This window comes from Bos grunniens, chromosome 23 (assembly GCF_055505025.1).
Source record: "Bos grunniens cultivar Pamir isolate PY7600 chromosome 23, Bosgru_T2T1.0, whole genome shotgun sequence".
In the NCBI taxonomy this organism is placed as follows: domain Eukaryota; kingdom Metazoa; phylum Chordata; class Mammalia; order Artiodactyla; family Bovidae; genus Bos; species Bos grunniens.
The window spans coordinates 7905017-7922797 of record NC_141187.1 but is presented as its reverse complement, the minus strand read 5'-3'; the positions used below and the strand labels follow the sequence as shown (position 1 = coordinate 7922797).

Below are 17781 nucleotides of genomic sequence, written 5' to 3'. Positions count from 1 at the left end.
TTCCATGGACTGTATAGTCCATGGGGTCGCAAAGAGTCGGACACAACTGAGCGACTTTCACTTTCCTAGCCTGAGAATAAACAGTGTGTGCTGTAACTTCCTAATCTTTTTGCCCTGTGGCCTGAAGGTGCCAGCGAGGTGATGGCAGGAAAGGTGACACAGTCACCCCTCGAAGCATCTCCTGGCAAAGGGGGCACAGTGCATCTCAGTATAAGCAGAACACCGTCTCACACACCGCGCCCAGTCTCGGGGAGCAGTTGCTGAATTTTTGTCCGTGTGGACAAGGTTTGATTTAATCACAGACGGTAAGCGCCCGGCCTCTCCCTGTGTTTTCACCAAGGCTGTCGCACCTGCCTTTATCGCTGACTGCTTTGAACTTGAAGGCTCTCTGGTTATCGGACAACCAGGCCCAGCCACTGCTCACGTTCCAGACGGACACCGACCACACCACCGGGGAGAAGATCCTCACCTGTGTCTTACTTCCTCAGCTGCCTTCTGAACCCACCTGCCAAGGTGAATTGAAGGGCCGGGTTCACTTGACCCCGAGAGTTAGCAGCGGCTCCTGCCCATCCGTAAGGCCTCTCCCCGACCACGGGGCTGCGGGCCAGCCCAGCTGTGAGGTTCCTGTGGGTCTCCCCTGGGAATCTTCTGCCGTATCTTTACAGAACACATGCTCATACCTGTGTATCACGCCTGGCATTCCTTAAATAGCCTTTTGGTTTTGAATTCCAGCTAAGGCTGAAAATGCACATATGTCTTCCTAAAAGAGATTAGAGTCCCTAAGGAAATGGCAGCCCACTCCAATACTGTTGCCTGGAAAATCCCATGGACAGAGGAGCCTGGTAGCTACAATCCATGGGGTCACAAAGCGTCGGACACGACTGAGCGACTCCACTTTAAAATTCATGCAGACAGTTCGGAGGATTAGTACTGATGGTCTCCAGCAAAGCGTTTTTAAGCCAGGGAGTTGTTTTGAGTAACTATACCTTTGTTTTGTAAATCATACGTGCTTTAAAAAAAGCATTCATAGTCACATGGCATGGCTGTCAGAAACCCTTTGCTGAGAGCTGGTTTTAATAGAATAAGTCTAGAAGGCTCTGGACAAATGGAGTCACCTCGCTGACCCCAGCCTGGTTAGAGGAACGTTAAGACCCCAAGAGGACAGTGTAGGTTTGAGTGGCCAAGAAAAGGACCAGATCCCACACGTGCAGCCACCTCACTGTCAAGAGGAAGTTTTTGAAGTGAGTGTGTAAGAAAGAATCTTGAAAAAGTGGTCTGGGAATCGTGATGACATTCTGAAATGAAATAGTAAACACTTATTTAGCAGATGTGATCTCAGAAAGAATTAGGTATCCTCGGAAAGACAGGGTCAGGGTCGCCTTGCCACAGCAGCCCTGCTCACGTGGTCTTTGTCCGGCAGAGAACCTGCCCCGCTGCGGCGCCCTCGAGAGCCTGGTGCACGACGTGTCAGAAGAGGCCTGGAACGAGCGGGCGGTGAACCGGGTCAGCGCCATCCGGTTTCTGGACGATGAGAAGGATGACGACGACAACGAAACGGTATGGGATTCGGGCTGCTTGGCGTTCACGGATGCTCAAAATGGAAACGCATTCTGAGATTGAGAGTGGCGCCTGATAAAGAGCCCTCTTATTTTCAAATAGTCTTTACTCCTTTCTGCCTTCAGCATTTAAGAATTTTTTTTAGAAGGCAAAAGCTAGATATTTCTAAGCCCTGGTTCACCAAATGCGTGTAAAGCAAGTGGGACTTACAGATTTGTTTCTTTGAACAGGGTGTGGGTGCTTCTTTTTCTTTCTTTGTGATGGTTTCCCCTCAGGCCCCCACTGATTTCTTAAAGTCAGCTGGGAAGTGTTTCTTTTCCGCTGTTCTCAGTGAACTAGGTCGCTCCCCTCCCTCCGCCGCCATGCACAGCTCTGCTGTGTGGACTCATCCACGTTTCACCGAGTGGCTTAGCTTGCCTGCTGTCCTCTTGGACTTGGTGCTCCCCTTCATGTGACCCAGGAGCCTTCACCTTCTTGAAGACAGCGTGTGACCTCCGTAGGATTCCCTTACATGCTATCATTGAGAATCAGGCATAGGTTTGAAAGGACCACTCAGCCCAACTTGCCTCCATCCTCGACACATGTCTCTGCCATTCAGCTGAGTCAAGGACAACTTGTGAGCCTTGCTGCAAGTTGACTTTGGCCTCTGAACTTTCTGACACTAATTGAGATTTTCATAAGCAGAGCTCACAGGGAATACTTGCTGCCCCCAAGACAAAGGGAGGTTTTAAAATTACTGCCAGGCAGCAGTCTGTTATTCCAGCTGTCTGCAGGGGGACTTTTTACTTATTCTATGAGGGCAGAGTAGGAGTTAAGCATGACATAATGACTCCAGCCAAAAGGGCTCTTTAATTTTATCTCATGGCTTCTTAGAGCAGGACTGTTTCACCAGCTGCTCGCTGTCTGAGTTCTGCCCTGCCTTTGTTAGCCTACGATGCCCTTCCTCAGACTCACTGACGAGAGGTAGGTGCTGTTTAGGAGCAGAAGAGCACATAGCATCTTTAATAATATAATTTTTAAAACATTGTCCATACCCCGTTACTTCACTTCCAGCCCTGTGGTCTTTTAGGAAAAGAATGTGAATTTTCTTCAGTAGGTCTTATAAATATTAATAAAACAGACGAATTAGAAAAGAAGTCCTTTCTCACCTCCCTTTTCCTTCACCTCCTGTGCCTCATGGGTTGAAGAAGACCTTCAAATAATAGTAGAACGTTCTAGTGGTTCCAATTTTAAAATTTTTGACTCCTCTTTCTTTTGCCTTCCTCCACCCTCCTCATTATATCTTGTAAGTCTTTTATTATTTTTCTTACTGTTCGTGGAACCTTGTTTTTATCTTAACACATCTCGTATTTTCCTAAGTATTCTTTTATCCTGAAAGGAACTCTTCCATCTTGACGAGATAAGTTGTAGACAGCATGTTTGTCCTTCCTTCCACTTGGGAGCAGTTGATAAATGCTTGTAGCTCCAAGGCAAGCTTTCCACCCGCTCTGCCTGTGACCTCTGGGCAGGGGGACCTGGGTGGGACAGCTTTTGCGGGAGTGATGGAGTGAAGCCCAAACACTCACCCCGATGCTTGCTTCTCAGAGAACACTCCTGAGACGAGCCACGCCCCACCCAGGGGAGCTCAAGAGCATGAAGAAGACAGTGGAGAATTTACGGAATGACAGGAATGCTGCTAAAGGACTGGATTCCAACAAAAATGAGGTCAACCATGCCGTCGACCGTGTGACCACGTCGGTGTAGGTGGCGCGTCCGTCTTACCTCCCGAGTCGTCCTGCTGCGGAGCCAGCCTGCCCCCTGGAGCCCCCCACGGGGATGCTGCGCCCGGGAAGTGCCTTACTCTCACCCGACAGCCAGTCACTGCACCCACCCGGTCTCCAGCTTGATTGTTTTTTCCTCCTAAATTTCAGTCATTTGTAATAAGTAGAATACACTACTGACAACACCTGACCTTTGTTTTTGTCTTGTGTTGGGGTCAGGGAGAGCAGGAAGGGGAATGCTGGTCCCCCTCCCTCCCATCAAGTGCTGGGACATTGCGAACCCACCTTCTCTTGGACCTACTGATGAGACAGTTTTATGTATGGAAAAAAACAATTGGTAATTTTTTAAACCCTTTTTGGCAGCTCAGATGGTGTACATTTAAGCATTTTGTATAGGTATTTCGTAACAAAAAATATGTATTTCCTTTTGTTATTTTATCTTGGAAACGGTACACATTTTAGTATTTGTGCAGGAAAAAAAATACAGTCCTAAAGTGTTTGTTGTTATCTGTACATCCACTTGTGCCTTATTGTCGCCTGAGTCCTGTCAAACCAGTTGTCACAGTGACATCTTTGAGCAGAGATGAGGCTGGAAAGGTGGTACTTGGAAAGCAGTGTTGGATTTTAATCAGTAATCAGGAGCATTTATTTTTAACCAAAAAGAAGAATTACCACCAATTTGCAAATTTTATCAATTGATTATTTTTTTAAGATGAACCAAAGGATTAGACTGCTAATATTTCATATCTTTTCCACTTTGACATTTTCATGAATGGGTCTCTTAGGATGAGTGTCCTGTCTGATTGTACCTACTCAGAAGGTACGTGCCATTTGTAAAATAAAACAGAGCACAAAAGCACAAAAAGAGCAAACCGGTTCAGAAATTCAGTGGGGAAATAAATTATGTACTGCAAAGAGAAAGTATGATTTTTTTTATTAAAGAAAGCTTTAAAAGTTTTATACTGAGATATAAAAACCACAATAAAGCAGAATAACCTACGACCCTGTTAGAAATGTTGCTATCTTTATAAGTGCAATTTAATTTGTAAATAGAGTTTGGATCAAAGTGTAACAAAATATTGCTTCAAGTTTTAATTTTAAGTCTGCTAATTTAAGAGGTGCAGGGTATGTTTTGGTGTGTTTCTGTTGATTTTTTTTTAATTTTATTTTGTATGATGTGATAAAAGAGGAATGAAAAACGCCCGTCCCTGTCTGGTGTTTAGGAAAATCATGCTGTTGGTGTTGCCTTTTTATTCTTTCCATGAAATAAAGTCAGCCTGGACATTAGCGATACAGCTTTTTAAAGTTGATTATGTCCTCGTATGTTCAGATGATAACAGGCAGCCAAGTTCTTTAAGAATGAGCGCCTTCTCGGATTCCGGAAGCCTGAAGCGCTGCTCAGCTTTGTGTGAGCCTCCTGTGGGACCGAACTCCGCATCTCCCCCACGAGGGGGAGCGGAACCCAGCACCCTTCTCAGTCTGCCTCCCCACCTTGGGTTGGGGCCGACTGGCCAGTCGAACTCCTTAGAAACCTGCTTTCAGCCAGCCAGATACGATGCCTTCTTTTACTACCGGGCATTTACTTACTGAGTTCGTTCTGCCTTTACGGTGGTGTGTACGTGTGTATCGAGTCGTAAGGCTGCTGAGTTGAGAGCGCGTGGCACGCAGTGGTTTTCACCTGGTCAGTCTCTGTCTCATTCCCGCATCAGTGGGCACCCTTCTCCTTCTTTCCATTTTAAGATTCTGGCATACTCTGTTTTGTAAAGATGATGCCACAGAGTCTCGGGCTGACAGAGCCGCAGACTGACTTTATTTAAGGAGAGTTACCTTGACCCTGATGGCATCACTGACTTGATGGACGTGAGTCTGAGTGAACTCCGGGAGTTGGTGATGGACAGGGAGGCCTGGCGTGCTGCGATTCATGGGGTCGCAAAGAGTCGGACACGACTGAGCGACTGATCTGATCTGACCTTGACCCTGAAGAGCAGAACAGACTTCCTGGTATTCTGTTGGTTTATCTCCATATGAAGCCCAGACTCAGCTCACCATGGCTTGGGTGGAATAGAGACGGACAGGAAGAGTATGTGTGTTTGAATTTTTCTAGAAAATTCTGCCTACCTAATTGTTTCCTTTGGTCTGTCTCCTCTACTTCACATACTCCTGGGCTTTTTTTTTTTTTCCCCTGGTTTGTTTGATAATGTTTTTTGTTTTCATAAGGAAAAGTCACTGTTCACCTTGGTCATTTATTCTGGGTGACACGATGCTGCTCTTATCCTCCAGATGCTGGGACAGAGGTAGCTTTCACAGTGGAAATGGCACCAACCAGTCAGACCCAACCCAAGAACATGCCAGCCTCTTCCAAGGAAAAGAAATAATTAGGTATGTAGAATCTCCTAGAGAAATTTAAATGTGCACAGTGCTCTGTCCACCTCTTTCCCCCAAAGCTGTGGTGAACTGAACAGTGAAGGATGAGCTTTATATGAAAACAAAATCCACCGTGGACGTTCTCTCTGTTCTTCAGGGTCAAGATTTCACCTTAGATAAAGTCAGTCTGCTTCTCATTCAGCCCATGGGTCTAAGTATCATCTTTATAAAAACAAAACCGAGAATGCCAGAATCTTAAAATGGGAAATGGAGCAAGCTTTCTTATCCTTATGACTCCCTGGGGGCTCAGTGGTAAAGACTCTGCCTGCAGTGCAGGAGACTCGGGTTCAATCTTACCATTTTAAGGGAAACTTGACTATGTGAAAGGAGGCCTTGTGAGGCCAGAGGCAGAAGTTCCTGACCTCTCTCTGAGGAGTCCTGCTCCCCAGCCCTGTCAGCCCTGCCCCTGTCTGTCTTTTCCTCTAGGAAAGGGAGGAGTACCCTGTCTGGCCTGACTGTTTGTCTTGGGGGAGTGGCAGGTAAAAGCAGGAAAGACTTGTATGACCTGTTCGTCCACTTGTTTGTAGCCCCCAGTTCCTCTTCTTTAGCAAGGAAATTGTGCCTAAGTGCGTAAAATTCTCAAAATGGAGAGGGCATGAAATCATGAAATCACTGATGAGGAGGAGGGAAAAAGGAAAAGGGTTAGTTGCTCAGTCATGTCCGACTCTTTGCAACCCCATGGACTGTAGCCCCTGTCTGTGGAGTTCTCCAGGCAAGGATACTGGAGTGGGTAGACCTTCTCTTCTCCAGGATGATGAAGAGGGGCATTTAAGAAATCTAGAGTAGGTTGCCTGTGTCTTCTGTTTTTTTCTGGAAAGTTTGGAGGAATGGGCCTGACCAACCCAATCTTTCTACCTAGAAGCTTCCCAGTGAGGTTTCGCAGGGTAAGGAAACCCAGGTGAGTCAGGCCCAATTCCTTGTCTGTTGGAAAGTTACTCTGAGCAGCCCGTTCTAATCTTGTAAGGTGGCCGACGCCCCTGCTCTGGGCACGCTGGCTGGCAGGCGGCAGGGCTGCACAAACAAACACGGTCTAATCGGGGCGGCCCTGGAGCTGCTTGTTAACGGGAGCCCAGTGAGAGCTGAAATCTCACAGTAGCCTTCAGAGTTGACTTTACTCAAGTTTCCAAAGAACTAATTAAAAGAACTTCAAAATCAAAATCAAAAGTAGAGGTATCAGTTCAGTTCAGTTCAGTTCAGTCGCTCAGTCGTATCCAACTCTGCAACCCCATGAATCGCAGCACGCCAGGCCTCCCTGTCCATCACAAACTCCCGGAGTTCACTCACACTCACGTCCATCGCGTCAGTGATGCCATCCAGCCATCTCATCCTCTGTCGTCCCCTTCTTCTCCTGCCCCCAGTCCCTCCCAGCATCAGAGTCTGTGGACCCTCATATACTTACCTCCCGGAGTCAACAATTCCCAGTATGAGAACAGTGCTGAGCCATTTGACAAGATAGTGAGTAGGGTTCCCTGTGCTACACGGTAGGTCCTTGTTGATCATATGTTTTATATGTAGTGTATCTTTTAATCCCAAACTCCTAATTTATCCCTTCCCTGCCTTTCCCCTTGGTAACCGTAAGTTTGTTTTCTATGTCTGTGAGTCTGTTTCTCCTTTGTCAATACGTTCATTTCTATCATTTTTGTTTAGATCCCGCATATAAGTGATGTCATACGGTATTTGCCTTTCTGACGTCACTTAGTATGATAATCGCAAGGTCCATCCATGTTGCTGCAAATGGTAGGCCGTTGTGTAGAAACCAAATGATGTTTTATTTTGAAAGTTTTTTTTTTTTTTTTTTTTTCGGATGTGGACCATTTGTACAGTCTTTATTGAATTTGTTACAATATTGCTTCTGTTTTTTGGCCACCCCGACCAGGGATCAAAACACACCTCCTGCTTTGGAAGACAAAGTTTTAACCACTGGACAACCAGCGTGCTAGACCTTCTAGAACTAACACCAAAAAAGGTGTCCTTTTCATCATAGCGGACTGGAATACAAAAGTAGGAAGTCAAGAGGTACCTGGAGTAATAGGCGAGTTTGGCCTTGGAGTACAAAATGAAGCAGGGCAAAGGCTAACAGAGTTCTGCGAAGAGAACACACTGGTCATAGCAAACACCGTCTTCCAACAACACAAGAAAAGACTCTACACATGGACATCACCAGATGGTTAACACCGAAATCAGATTGATTATATTGTTTGCAGCCAAAGACGGAGAAGCTGTATATAGTCCAAAAAAAAAAAAAAAAAAAAGACCAGGAGCTGACTGTGACTTGAATCATGAGCTTATTACAAAAAAGTGAAAAGTGAAAGTCATTCAGTTGTGTCCAACTCTTTATGACCCCATGAACTATACAGTTCTTGGAATTCTTCAGGCCAGAATACTGGAGTGGGTAGCCTTTCCCTTCTCCAGGGGATCTCCCCAACCCAGGTATCCAACCCAGATGTCCCACACTGCAGGTGGATTCTTTACAAGCTGAGCCACCAGGGAAGCCCAGGAATACTGGAGTGGGTAGCCTGTCCCTTCTCCAGCGGATCTTTCCGACCTAGGAATTGAACCCAGGAATCAAACCAGGGTCTCCTGCATTGCAGGCTGATTCTCTACCAACTGAGCTACTAGGGAAGCCCTCCTTATTACAAAATTCAGACTTAAATTGAAGAATAAGCAGGGAAAACCACTAGACCATTCAGGTATGACCTAAATCAACTCCCTTACAATTACAGAGTGGAAGTGACAAATAGTTCCACCGGATTAAATCTGATAGAGTGCGTGAAGAACTATGGGCAGAAGTTTGTGACATTGTACAGGAGGCAGTGATCAAAACCATCCCTAAGAAAAAGAAATGCAAAAAGGCAAAATGATTGTCCGAGGAGGCCTTACAAATAGCTGAGCAAAGAAGAGAAGTGAAAGGCAGAGGAGAAAAGAGAAGATATACCCATCTGAATACACAGTTCCAAAGAACAGCAAGGAGAGGTAGGAAAGCCTTCCTAAGTGATCAGTGCAAAGAAATAGAGGAAAACAATAGAATGGGAAAGACTAGAGATCTCTTCAAGAAAATTAGAGACACCAAGGGAACACTTCATAAATGGGCACAACAAAGGACAGGAATGGTGTGGACCTGACAGAAGCAGAAGATAGTGAGAAGAGGTGGCAAGGATACACAGAAGAACTGTGCAAGAAGAGCCAAATGACCCAGATAACCACGATGGTGTGATCACTCACCTAAGCCAGCCATCCTGGAGTGTGAAGTCAAGTGGGCCTTAGGAAGCATCACTACAAACAAAGCTAGTGGAGGTGATGGAATTCCAGTTGAGCCATTTCAAATCCTAAAAGACGATGCTGTGACAGTGCTGCATTCAGTATGCCGGCAAATTTGGAAAACTCGGCAGTGGCCATAGGACTGGAAAAGATCAGTTTTCATTCCAATCCCAAAGAAAGGCAATGCCGAGGAATGCTCAAACTACCAAACAATTGCACTCATCTCACACTCCAGGAAAATAACACTAAAAATCCTTCAAGCTAGGCTTCAACAGTATGTGAACTGAGAACTTCCAGATGTACAAGTTGGATTTAGAAAAGGCAGAGGAACCAGAGATCAAATTGCCAACATTTGTTGGATCATAGAAAAAGCAAGAGAATTCCAGAAAAACATCTGCTTCGTTGACTACACTAAAGCCTGTGTGGATCACAACAAACTGGAAAATTCTTAAAGAGAGGGTAATACGAGACCATCTTACCTGCCTCCTGAGAAATCTGTATGCACGTCAAGAAGCAACAGTTAGAACCGGACATGAAAGAATGGACTGGTTCAAAATTGGGAAAGGAGTACATCAAGGCTGTATATTGTCATCCTGCTTGTTTAACGTATGCAGAGTACATCATGCAAACTGATGACAAGCTGGAATCAAGATTGCCAGAAGAAATATCAATAATCTCAGATATGCAGATGACACCACCCTTATGGCAGGGTGAAGGGGATCTAAAGAGCCTCTTGATGAAAGTGAAAAAAGAGAGTGAAAAAGCTGGCTTAAAACTGAACATTAAAAAAACTAATATCATGGAATCCAGTCCCCTCACTTCATGGCAAATAGATAGGGAAACAATGGAAACAGTGACACATTTTATTTTCCTGGGCTCCAGAATCACTGCAGATGGTGAGTGCAGCCGTGAATTAAAAGACGCTCCTTGGAAGAAAAGCAATGACAAACCTAGACAGATACTAAAAAGCAGAGACGTTACTTTGCTGACAAAGGTCTGTTTAGTCAAAGCTATGGTTTTAACCGTAGTCATGTATGGATATGAGAGTTGGACCATAAAGAAGGCTGAGCAGTGAAGAATTGATGCTTTTGAACTGTGGTGTTGGAGAGGACTCTTGAGAGTCCCTTGGACTGCATGGAGATCCAGCCTGTCCATCTTAAAGGAGATCAGTCCTGAATACTCATTGGAAGGACTGATGCTGGAGCTGAAGCTCCAATACTTTGGCCACCTGATGCGAAGAGCTGATTCATTGGAAAAGACCCTGATGCTGGGAAGGAAGGAAGGCAGGAGGAGAAGGGGATGACAGAGGATGAGATGGTTGAATGGTATCACCGACTCCATGGACATGAGTTTGAGCAAGCTCTGGGGGTTAGTGAAGGACAGGAAGCCTGGCGTGCTGCGGTCCATGGGGTTGCAAAGAGTCAGACATGACTGAGCGACAGAACAACAGCAACCAGCGTGCATGCTAAGTCGCTTCAGTCCTTTCTGACTCTTTGTGACCCTGTGGACTGGAGTCTGCCAGGCTCCTCTGTCCATTGGATTCTCCAGGCAAGAGTACTGGAGTAGCTTGCAATGCCCTCCTCTAGGGGATCTTCCCAACCCATGGGTTGAGCCTGTGTCTCCTACATTAGCAGGTGGGTTCTGTACCACTCTTGCCACCTGGGAAGCTGTGGACCACCAGGGGAGAGACCTCAAATTATGTTCTAAAATACATCCATGAGGAAAAGACTGTACAATGAAATAATTTAAAAACCCCAGGAGAAGCAGAGTGCAAGTGTACCCTTTGCAGCAGCATTTGGAGTCTAAAATTTTGAATCAGCACAGCACAGCCACTGGAATCATGTGCTTGGGTTTGAATCCCAGAGCTGCAATGTGGCTTCGGAGACGCGACTTAACCTCACCCATTCTTCACTTCTAAAATGGGGCAGTGAAGCCTCTTACAGGCTCAGCCTGAGGATGAAATAGGGTGCGTAGGACACATGCTCTCAGGAAGCCTGCGTCTGTGATTATTACAGGTCTTGCTGCTGTTGTTATTCTAATGGTGTTATTAGCAGCTCTGCACTTCCTCCCACGGGCTCAGCAGTGTGTGCTCACCGGGGTCATATTCACCGGAAATGAGGACACATGCTTATTCTCTGTTGGAGAAAACTTCATCTGAAAACTCTCCTGTGATGTTCTCTAGAGACCCATGGGTTATGTAATGGACCAGGGAATTTGCAGCTCGCTTAATGGTTAGGTTAGCCACCATCCCCTTGTAACTGGTAACTGATGGCTCAGACTGTAAAGAATCTCCTGCCTGCAGTGCAGGAGACCTGGGTTTGATCCCTGGGTCAGGACAATCCCCTGGAGAAGAGAATGGCTACCCACTCCAGTATTCCTGCCTAGAGAATTCCATGGATAGAGGAGGCTGGTGGGCTACAGTCCCTGGGGTTGCAAAGAGTCATACACGACTGAGTGACTAACACTTTGACCTGGTAACTGCTCATTGTAACTTGAGTTACCAGCTAGGTGTTCTCAAGGGAAAGCTCGTTCCTACTGAGAAACCGTTAAATGCCTGATTGAGAAAAGGTCTCTGGGTTTCCACACCGCGCCACCACCCACCCCCCCGCCCCTGCCAAGTCCTCAGCGCCCTGAGCTGTGGTCTCGTGCCCATTTACTGTCTTATTTCCCTTTGGTTCACCCTTGACTTTTGTGAATCCCTCCTTTCCCTCTCTTGCTGGGTTCTGTCCCTTCTCTCTCCGAGGGAGATCTCTGAGGCTTCTCTGTCCCAGGAGGGGCAAGTAGATTGAACATGTGGAACATTTTTGGGAAGAAACCTACTGGATAAAAGAAATCAATGCAGCCTGTGTTGGCGAGCATGCAGTCCACTCCCATCTTCCTGGAGTGTTTGCTTTTTGAAAAGCTGACAGCTGGTAGGATGGATGGGGAGACCGACCGGAAGAACTTGATCTGGTTGCCTTCGTTCAGCAGGCTGTGGGGAAGATTCAAGGTGAGCTTTTGTGTCTCACAGTTGGCAGACGGACAGTGTAAACTGTGGTGGTGGACAGTCCCTCTCTTCAACGGGCCCAGGCCCTTGAGAGAATCTGATTGGGTTGATCCTCCAAGGACTTGAGAGGCACCAGCATTTAATTTCTAAGGCTACCCCGGTGCAGCGAAACAGTGGTTCCAAAGGCTGCTGTTTACTAAGCACTTGGCACACGCCACATCCCGGGCGGACTAAGCACAGTTCCAGTTTTCCAGAACAACCTCTGAGGTAGGTTGTTTCCATTTTGCAAGCATGCATTTTGCAAAAGACACAATTAGGGTTCAGCTAGTTTTGATGTGTTTTGAGGGAAGAGGCAAGCTCCACATCCTGTTTCACCATCTTGAGCTCTCCCCACCAAGGTTCAGATAATTTTCATGACTTTCACAACATCAAAAGTAAATGACAAAGTTGAAATTCAATTCATATCTCCATTGACTAGGATCTGATCTCCATAACTCATTTGTTTTCCTTAGCCCCCCAGACAAAACACTGTGAAGCTGCAGTTATATTTAGAGCTGTATTTATTGTAGAGATGATGGTTCTGTCTTAATTTATCAAGATCCTTTAGATCTAGGTTGTAGACAAAGCCTGGGCTTCCTAGGTGGTGCTAGTAGTAAAGACCCTGCCTTCCAAAGCAGGAGATGCAAGAGACATGAGTTTGGTCTCTGGGAAGGGACAATTCCTCGGAAGAGGGCATGGCAACCCACTCCAGTATTCTTGCCTAGAAAACTCCGTGGACAGAGAAGCCTGGTGGGCTGCAGTCAATAGGGTCACAAAGAGATATGACTAAAGAGACTTAGCACGCACATATGCATAAACAAAGATTGGTGTAGAACTCTGTGACATTGAGCAACATCTATGCAAACTCGGATCTTCCTCTGTGCCCAATTAGGGTGGCAAATGTTATGCCTTTCATCCCCTCCCCTCCCTACTCTACCTGGTGTCCTATGGCAAGAGGTGCAAACATTTTCATGGGCTCTCTGTTCTACCATCTCAGAATGCCTGCAATACTCAAGAAACTTGGGAGAAGAAGGGCTTGGTGGGTGACCAGAAAAGAAATCAGTATGTTTTTTAACATTGACTGAAGTGACAGTTGGGGAACCGACTCTTGAGAGAGCGCCAACATGTTGCAAAAATTGGCAGTTAGCCCTAGAGTGAGTGAATTAATTAATTAGGAACGATCCTCAACCTCGCTGCCTTTCACAGCCTCCCGTGGGAGAAAAGACAGCTCAAGAAGGCTTGGAGATCAAGAGTGCTGAAACCTGACCTTGGCGCAGTCTGGGGGGAGGTAAGAAAGGTGAGTCGTGGTTTATTTCAGATCCTCCCTGTAAAAAGTGGTGTAAAAGATTTGACAAATAACGATCACTCCCCTTTAGGAACTATTGTTTAACCATAGAAGCAGAAAAGTAGGGGGGAAAAAGCTCATTTGATTTAGCAGGATTTAATTTTGTTGGAAACTGGCTCAACATCCCTGGTTGTACGAAGAGATGGCTTTGTGCGGTCAGTCTTCGTGTGGCAGGAAACCCGGGCCCTTTGGGGTTGGGTGGGGTGACACCTATATCTGATGAGTGTGCAGAGGCTTTTCAGAGGGGCTTTCTCAAGCGCAGGCTCGCTCTTTGCACCAGGTTTGCTCCTGTCTGAACCCCAGCATCCCGTGTTCACGCACCTGGCAGCTGCTTCTCGCCCTTCCCAGTTGTAGGTGTGAGGGCTTGTTTGTTTAAACCTCGAGCAACAGTTCTTGGAAAAACAAAACAACATGCTCACTTGTCTGGGCATTGCATGTTCTTCCTGACTGTCGTCCTGCCCATTGGCCCAGAGGCATCCTGGGTGGGGTGAGTTTCGGGGATGGTTTGGGGAGTTTCGGCAACGGGCTCTGGGCTGGGTCTGTCGGGTGGGGGTTGTTCTTGGTTTTCATCATTCTGGAACAGCTGGGGGTCAGAGGGCATCACTGTAGATGTAGGTTCTTAGGTTCTGGCTTCACGCTTCTCAGCCTGAGGGCAGATGTACCCGGGGAGGCATTTACCCTAAACCTAACCCTGGTCCTAACACGTGCCTTAACCCTGACAGGTGGGAGGGAACCCTCGTCTGGCTTGTGTTCTCATCAGGACTCTTGAAAAACCGCTGGTTGGATGGGGTCCCTGCGGGACGTTACCCCCTCCCACTGCTGGCTGCCAGCTTCATGCCCCATCCCTCCCTAGCCCCCGCACTGGGTTGGTGTCACCAGCAGATGAAGGTGAAGGCAGTGTGCTCGGGCCTGAACAGAAGCAGACCTTTGGATACCCAGGGCTGGGCGTCTGTGAGGACTGGCCTAAGCCAGCGACCCAACCTCCTCTTTCCCATCTCTGTGTACAGTTCCAGGTAGCACACAGGTTGTTAGAAGAAAAACATCAACAGAGTACGGACGCTCTGGACTGGTTCTTTCCCCCTAGTTATAGCTACTGGGGATAGGATCACATTGCTCTTGAAGGAACTGGCACGGGGTGGCCAGAAAAATCAGTGCACAGCTGCCCTGCCTCCTGCCTGGAGGAGGAGGCCAAGCCCGTTTCTGCTTACCATCCTGTGGTCCGGGACCACTACAGGATCCTCTTTCTTGGTGGCGACAAGCACCAGAGTACCTTGGTGGCCATGTTAAAGCAGATTGCTGGCTCCTACCCCCAGAGTCTGACTCAGGAGGGCTGGATTGGGGCCCCAAAATCTGCATTTCTAACATTGCCAGGTGCAGCTGTTGCTGGCTCAGCGTCCACACATAGAGAACCACTGCCCCCGGCATTGGAAGGAGCAGAAGCCTTAGAGTTAAGCAAAGCTGGGTTTAAAATCCAGCTACAGCACTTGGGTGGGCTTCCCTGGTGGTTCAGATGGTAAAGAATCCGCCTGCCAAGGCAGAAGACCTGAGTTCTATCCCTGGGTCAGGAAGATCCCCTGGAGAAGGGAATGGCTACCCACCCCAGTATTCTTGCCTAGAGAATCCCATGGATAGGGGAGCCTGGCAAGCTCCATGGGTTTGCAAAGAGTCAGACGTGACTGAGCAAGTAACACAGCATTTACTTAATTTTGAGACCTTGAGAGGTTTTTCTTAATTTCTCCAAGTCTCAGTGGACTCATTTTTAAATGGGAATACCATCTCTTTTTCTAGAGGATTAGGGGACAGAGGTGACACAGAGCAGGCGTTCAGGAATCACCCGCTCCTCTGCTGTCCTGAAGTGTGCACACAGTGGCACGGGGCACCTGGTCTCTGTAGCTGAGTGCTGGGTTAGAGGCTTCTGTTAACACATCTAAGCTAATGCGAGTTGAGGCGGTGCCACCAGGATCAGAAACTCTGATCGGGAGTGCCCCAGGGGAAGCCCGGAAGTGCTCGTGGCCAGCGGGGTTACAGCAGATCAACACTTCCTGACTTGCCCGATGGCAGAGACGGCATTATACTCATTTGTGTGTCTGTGCCTGACATTCCACCCCCAAAATTCCAAACCTACGATCTGCTGTTACACCTCGGCTGTTGGAGGAAATCTCCCAACCGTGCTATCTCAAAACATTTCAGGATGCTAAACCTCACTTGTGATTCTAAACCTTCACATGAGCCAGCACTCACTTTAGTGTCTCAAGAAGCTAAAGTCAAGTTGATTTAGTCAACTGGGCCCAAGTTTTCATTTTTCTCCATAAATCCATTATTCCCTGCAAAGACGATCCTTAAAACAGGTTAACTAGTATGGAAAAAATATATCTTCATAAATATTAAGTGGTATCATCCTTTGTTATTATCTAAAGCAAAATTATATATAATTTTAATTACAACGGTTTCATAGACATCTGACTAGTGGTACTAATCATTTATCATAGAATTTCCAATAAGTTGTGCATTTTTAAGCCTTGTGTAATGTTTACTCCATCACTATCTAAATGATGGAGTTTCTCTGAGCCAAGATTTCCTCTGAGAACAATGGCCAAGTTTTTTGGACAACATTTCTATTAAAATATTTAAGTGCAGGAGTCCTTAAACTGTGGCTCACTGAAAGATTTTGTAAATAAAATTTTGTTGGCGCATGTCTGTGCTTATTTGATTATGTACAGAAACTGGCCCTCAAAACCTAAAATACTCTCTGGCCCCTTACAGATAAAAGTTAACAAGGGGTTTCTGCTTCTGTCGGGCCGATGTGGCTCTCTTGCCACCAGAGGGCGCTGTGTCCTGTCTGCTTACACAGCCAGATCCCGTGTGGAAACCCTGGCTTCCTGCAGAGGCTGACTTCAGAGAACTGAATACACCCTGGGCCCTGCAGCTCCACCACCGACAGTACAGCCTCCTGGCTGCTTGCTCTGTCAACATGGGGTGCTCTGGGACCACCTCCTCTCAGGATGCTGAGACGTCTGGGGTGAACCCTTGGTGCGCTTTCTGGGCCCCAGGACCATCTTAGGCCTGGCTAAGCAATGTGACCTGTCATCTCCATAACTGAAATAATATCTCATCTCTTCCCAGGTGGTACAGCTGGTAAAGACTCTACCTGCCCATGCGGGAGACAAAGAGATGCGATCCTTGAGTCTCGAAGATCCCCTGGAGAAGGAAGTGGCAACCCACTCCAGTTTCTCACCTGGAAGATTCCACGCACAGAGGAACCTGGTGGGCTGCAGTCTGTGGGGTCGCAGAGAGTCAGACACTGCTGAGCACACACGCACACACACGCAGCATGCTGTGGAGAAGAGGCAGTGTTTTAAAGGCTGTGCAGGCGGCACGTGAGGATGCCTGAACGCCCGCTTTATTTTATGGAGGAAAGGCAGGCTTTCCTATATGTCCGTCTTCCTCTAGGGATGTCCCCTGGGCATCTGTGCTGAACTGGCCTTTCTCCAAACCCCCATCCCTGGCCACAACCTGCTCTCCTGGCCTCTCTCCTGACTTTGCTCCATCAATGACTCACTTTACCCTTTAACTTCAGCTGCTGCTTATAAACTATAATAGCCTAAGTTAGCGATAACCTTGATCTTAAGTCCTCCCCCCGTAACTACCTGTTCCCCTGTTCTCTGCCAAGCTTCTTGAGAAAGAGGCCTGGTCTTGCTCTCTCCCCTTATAACCCTCCCACCCCAACCCCCTCCACCCAGTTCTGTGGGCATTCCTCCAGCACACCGTGGAAACTATTCTGACCCAGCCACTGGGCCTCTGTTGCCATATTTGACAAACATTTCCCCCAGCTTTATTGAAATATAACTGATGTATTATTTAAGGTGTAGCAAGAGTTGGTGTGATACATTTACATTTGCAAAATAATGACCATACCCAGTGTGCACATTTTGACTCAGCTCTTGCTTTCCTAGACCCATCTGTTGGATTTGGCTCTGTGGAGAACCCTCTCCTCCTTGAAACTTCAGTGTTTTTCCAACTTTTAAAAACTGCGACTCAATTTAAGAAGGAATCTTCTACATGGTAACCCAGTAAACAGGTATATCTACTCAGCAGAAACTAATGTTTCCCAATGTATCCTTAACTGTATACAAGAACCCTAGTCCAGTTTCGTTCTTCGTCAGTGTGAATTACTTCACAGTCGAGTAATTGATTTTATTACCCAGTGATGGACCTGACTCCATAGCTTGAAGCTCACACCTTCGCCTCCCCTGACATTCTTTTTCTCTGCTTCTCCTCACATCTCTCTCACCATCCTCTTTGGTCCTTGCACTTCCTGATATTCCCGGTATATCTCTCACCATCCTCTTTGGTCCTTGCACTTCCTGATATTCCCGGCGTCTTACCTTCAGCTTTCTGTTCCTTGCATATGT

The 17781-nt window shown here is 46.9% G+C and overlaps 1 protein-coding gene and 1 long non-coding RNA gene across 6 annotated transcripts in view; both read left to right on the top strand.

The window, feature by feature from the left end:
* Positions 1-4604, top strand: part of LRRC1 (leucine rich repeat containing 1) — a 135605-nt gene extending 131001 nt beyond the window's left edge. For all 3 annotated transcript variants that reach the window (XM_086371053.1, XM_086371055.1, XM_086371054.1), the window contains 3 exons: positions 341-513; positions 1421-1557; positions 3142-4604. In XM_086371053.1, coding sequence (XP_086227179.1) covers positions 341-513; positions 1421-1557; positions 3142-3300 — 469 coding nt within the window. In that variant the 3' untranslated portion in view covers positions 3301-4604. The remainder of the gene's footprint in view (positions 1-340; positions 514-1420; positions 1558-3141) is intronic.
* Positions 4605-5483: 879 nt separating this feature from the next.
* LOC147346540 (uncharacterized) lies at positions 5484-17467 on the top strand. 3 transcript variants are annotated; one of them, XR_015152938.1, is made up of 4 exons: positions 5484-5696; positions 13231-13321; positions 16493-16633; positions 17323-17467. It is a non-coding gene; the product is annotated as an uncharacterized LOC147346540 (long non-coding RNA). The 3 variants fall into 3 exon arrangements; XR_015152939.1 differs by lacking the exon at positions 5484-5696 and adding an exon at positions 12126-12252; XR_015152940.1 differs by lacking the exons at positions 5484-5696; positions 13231-13321; positions 17323-17467 and adding an exon at positions 13650-13856 and having other exon boundaries at positions 16493-17294.
* The last annotated feature ends 314 nt before the right edge of the window (positions 17468-17781 follow it).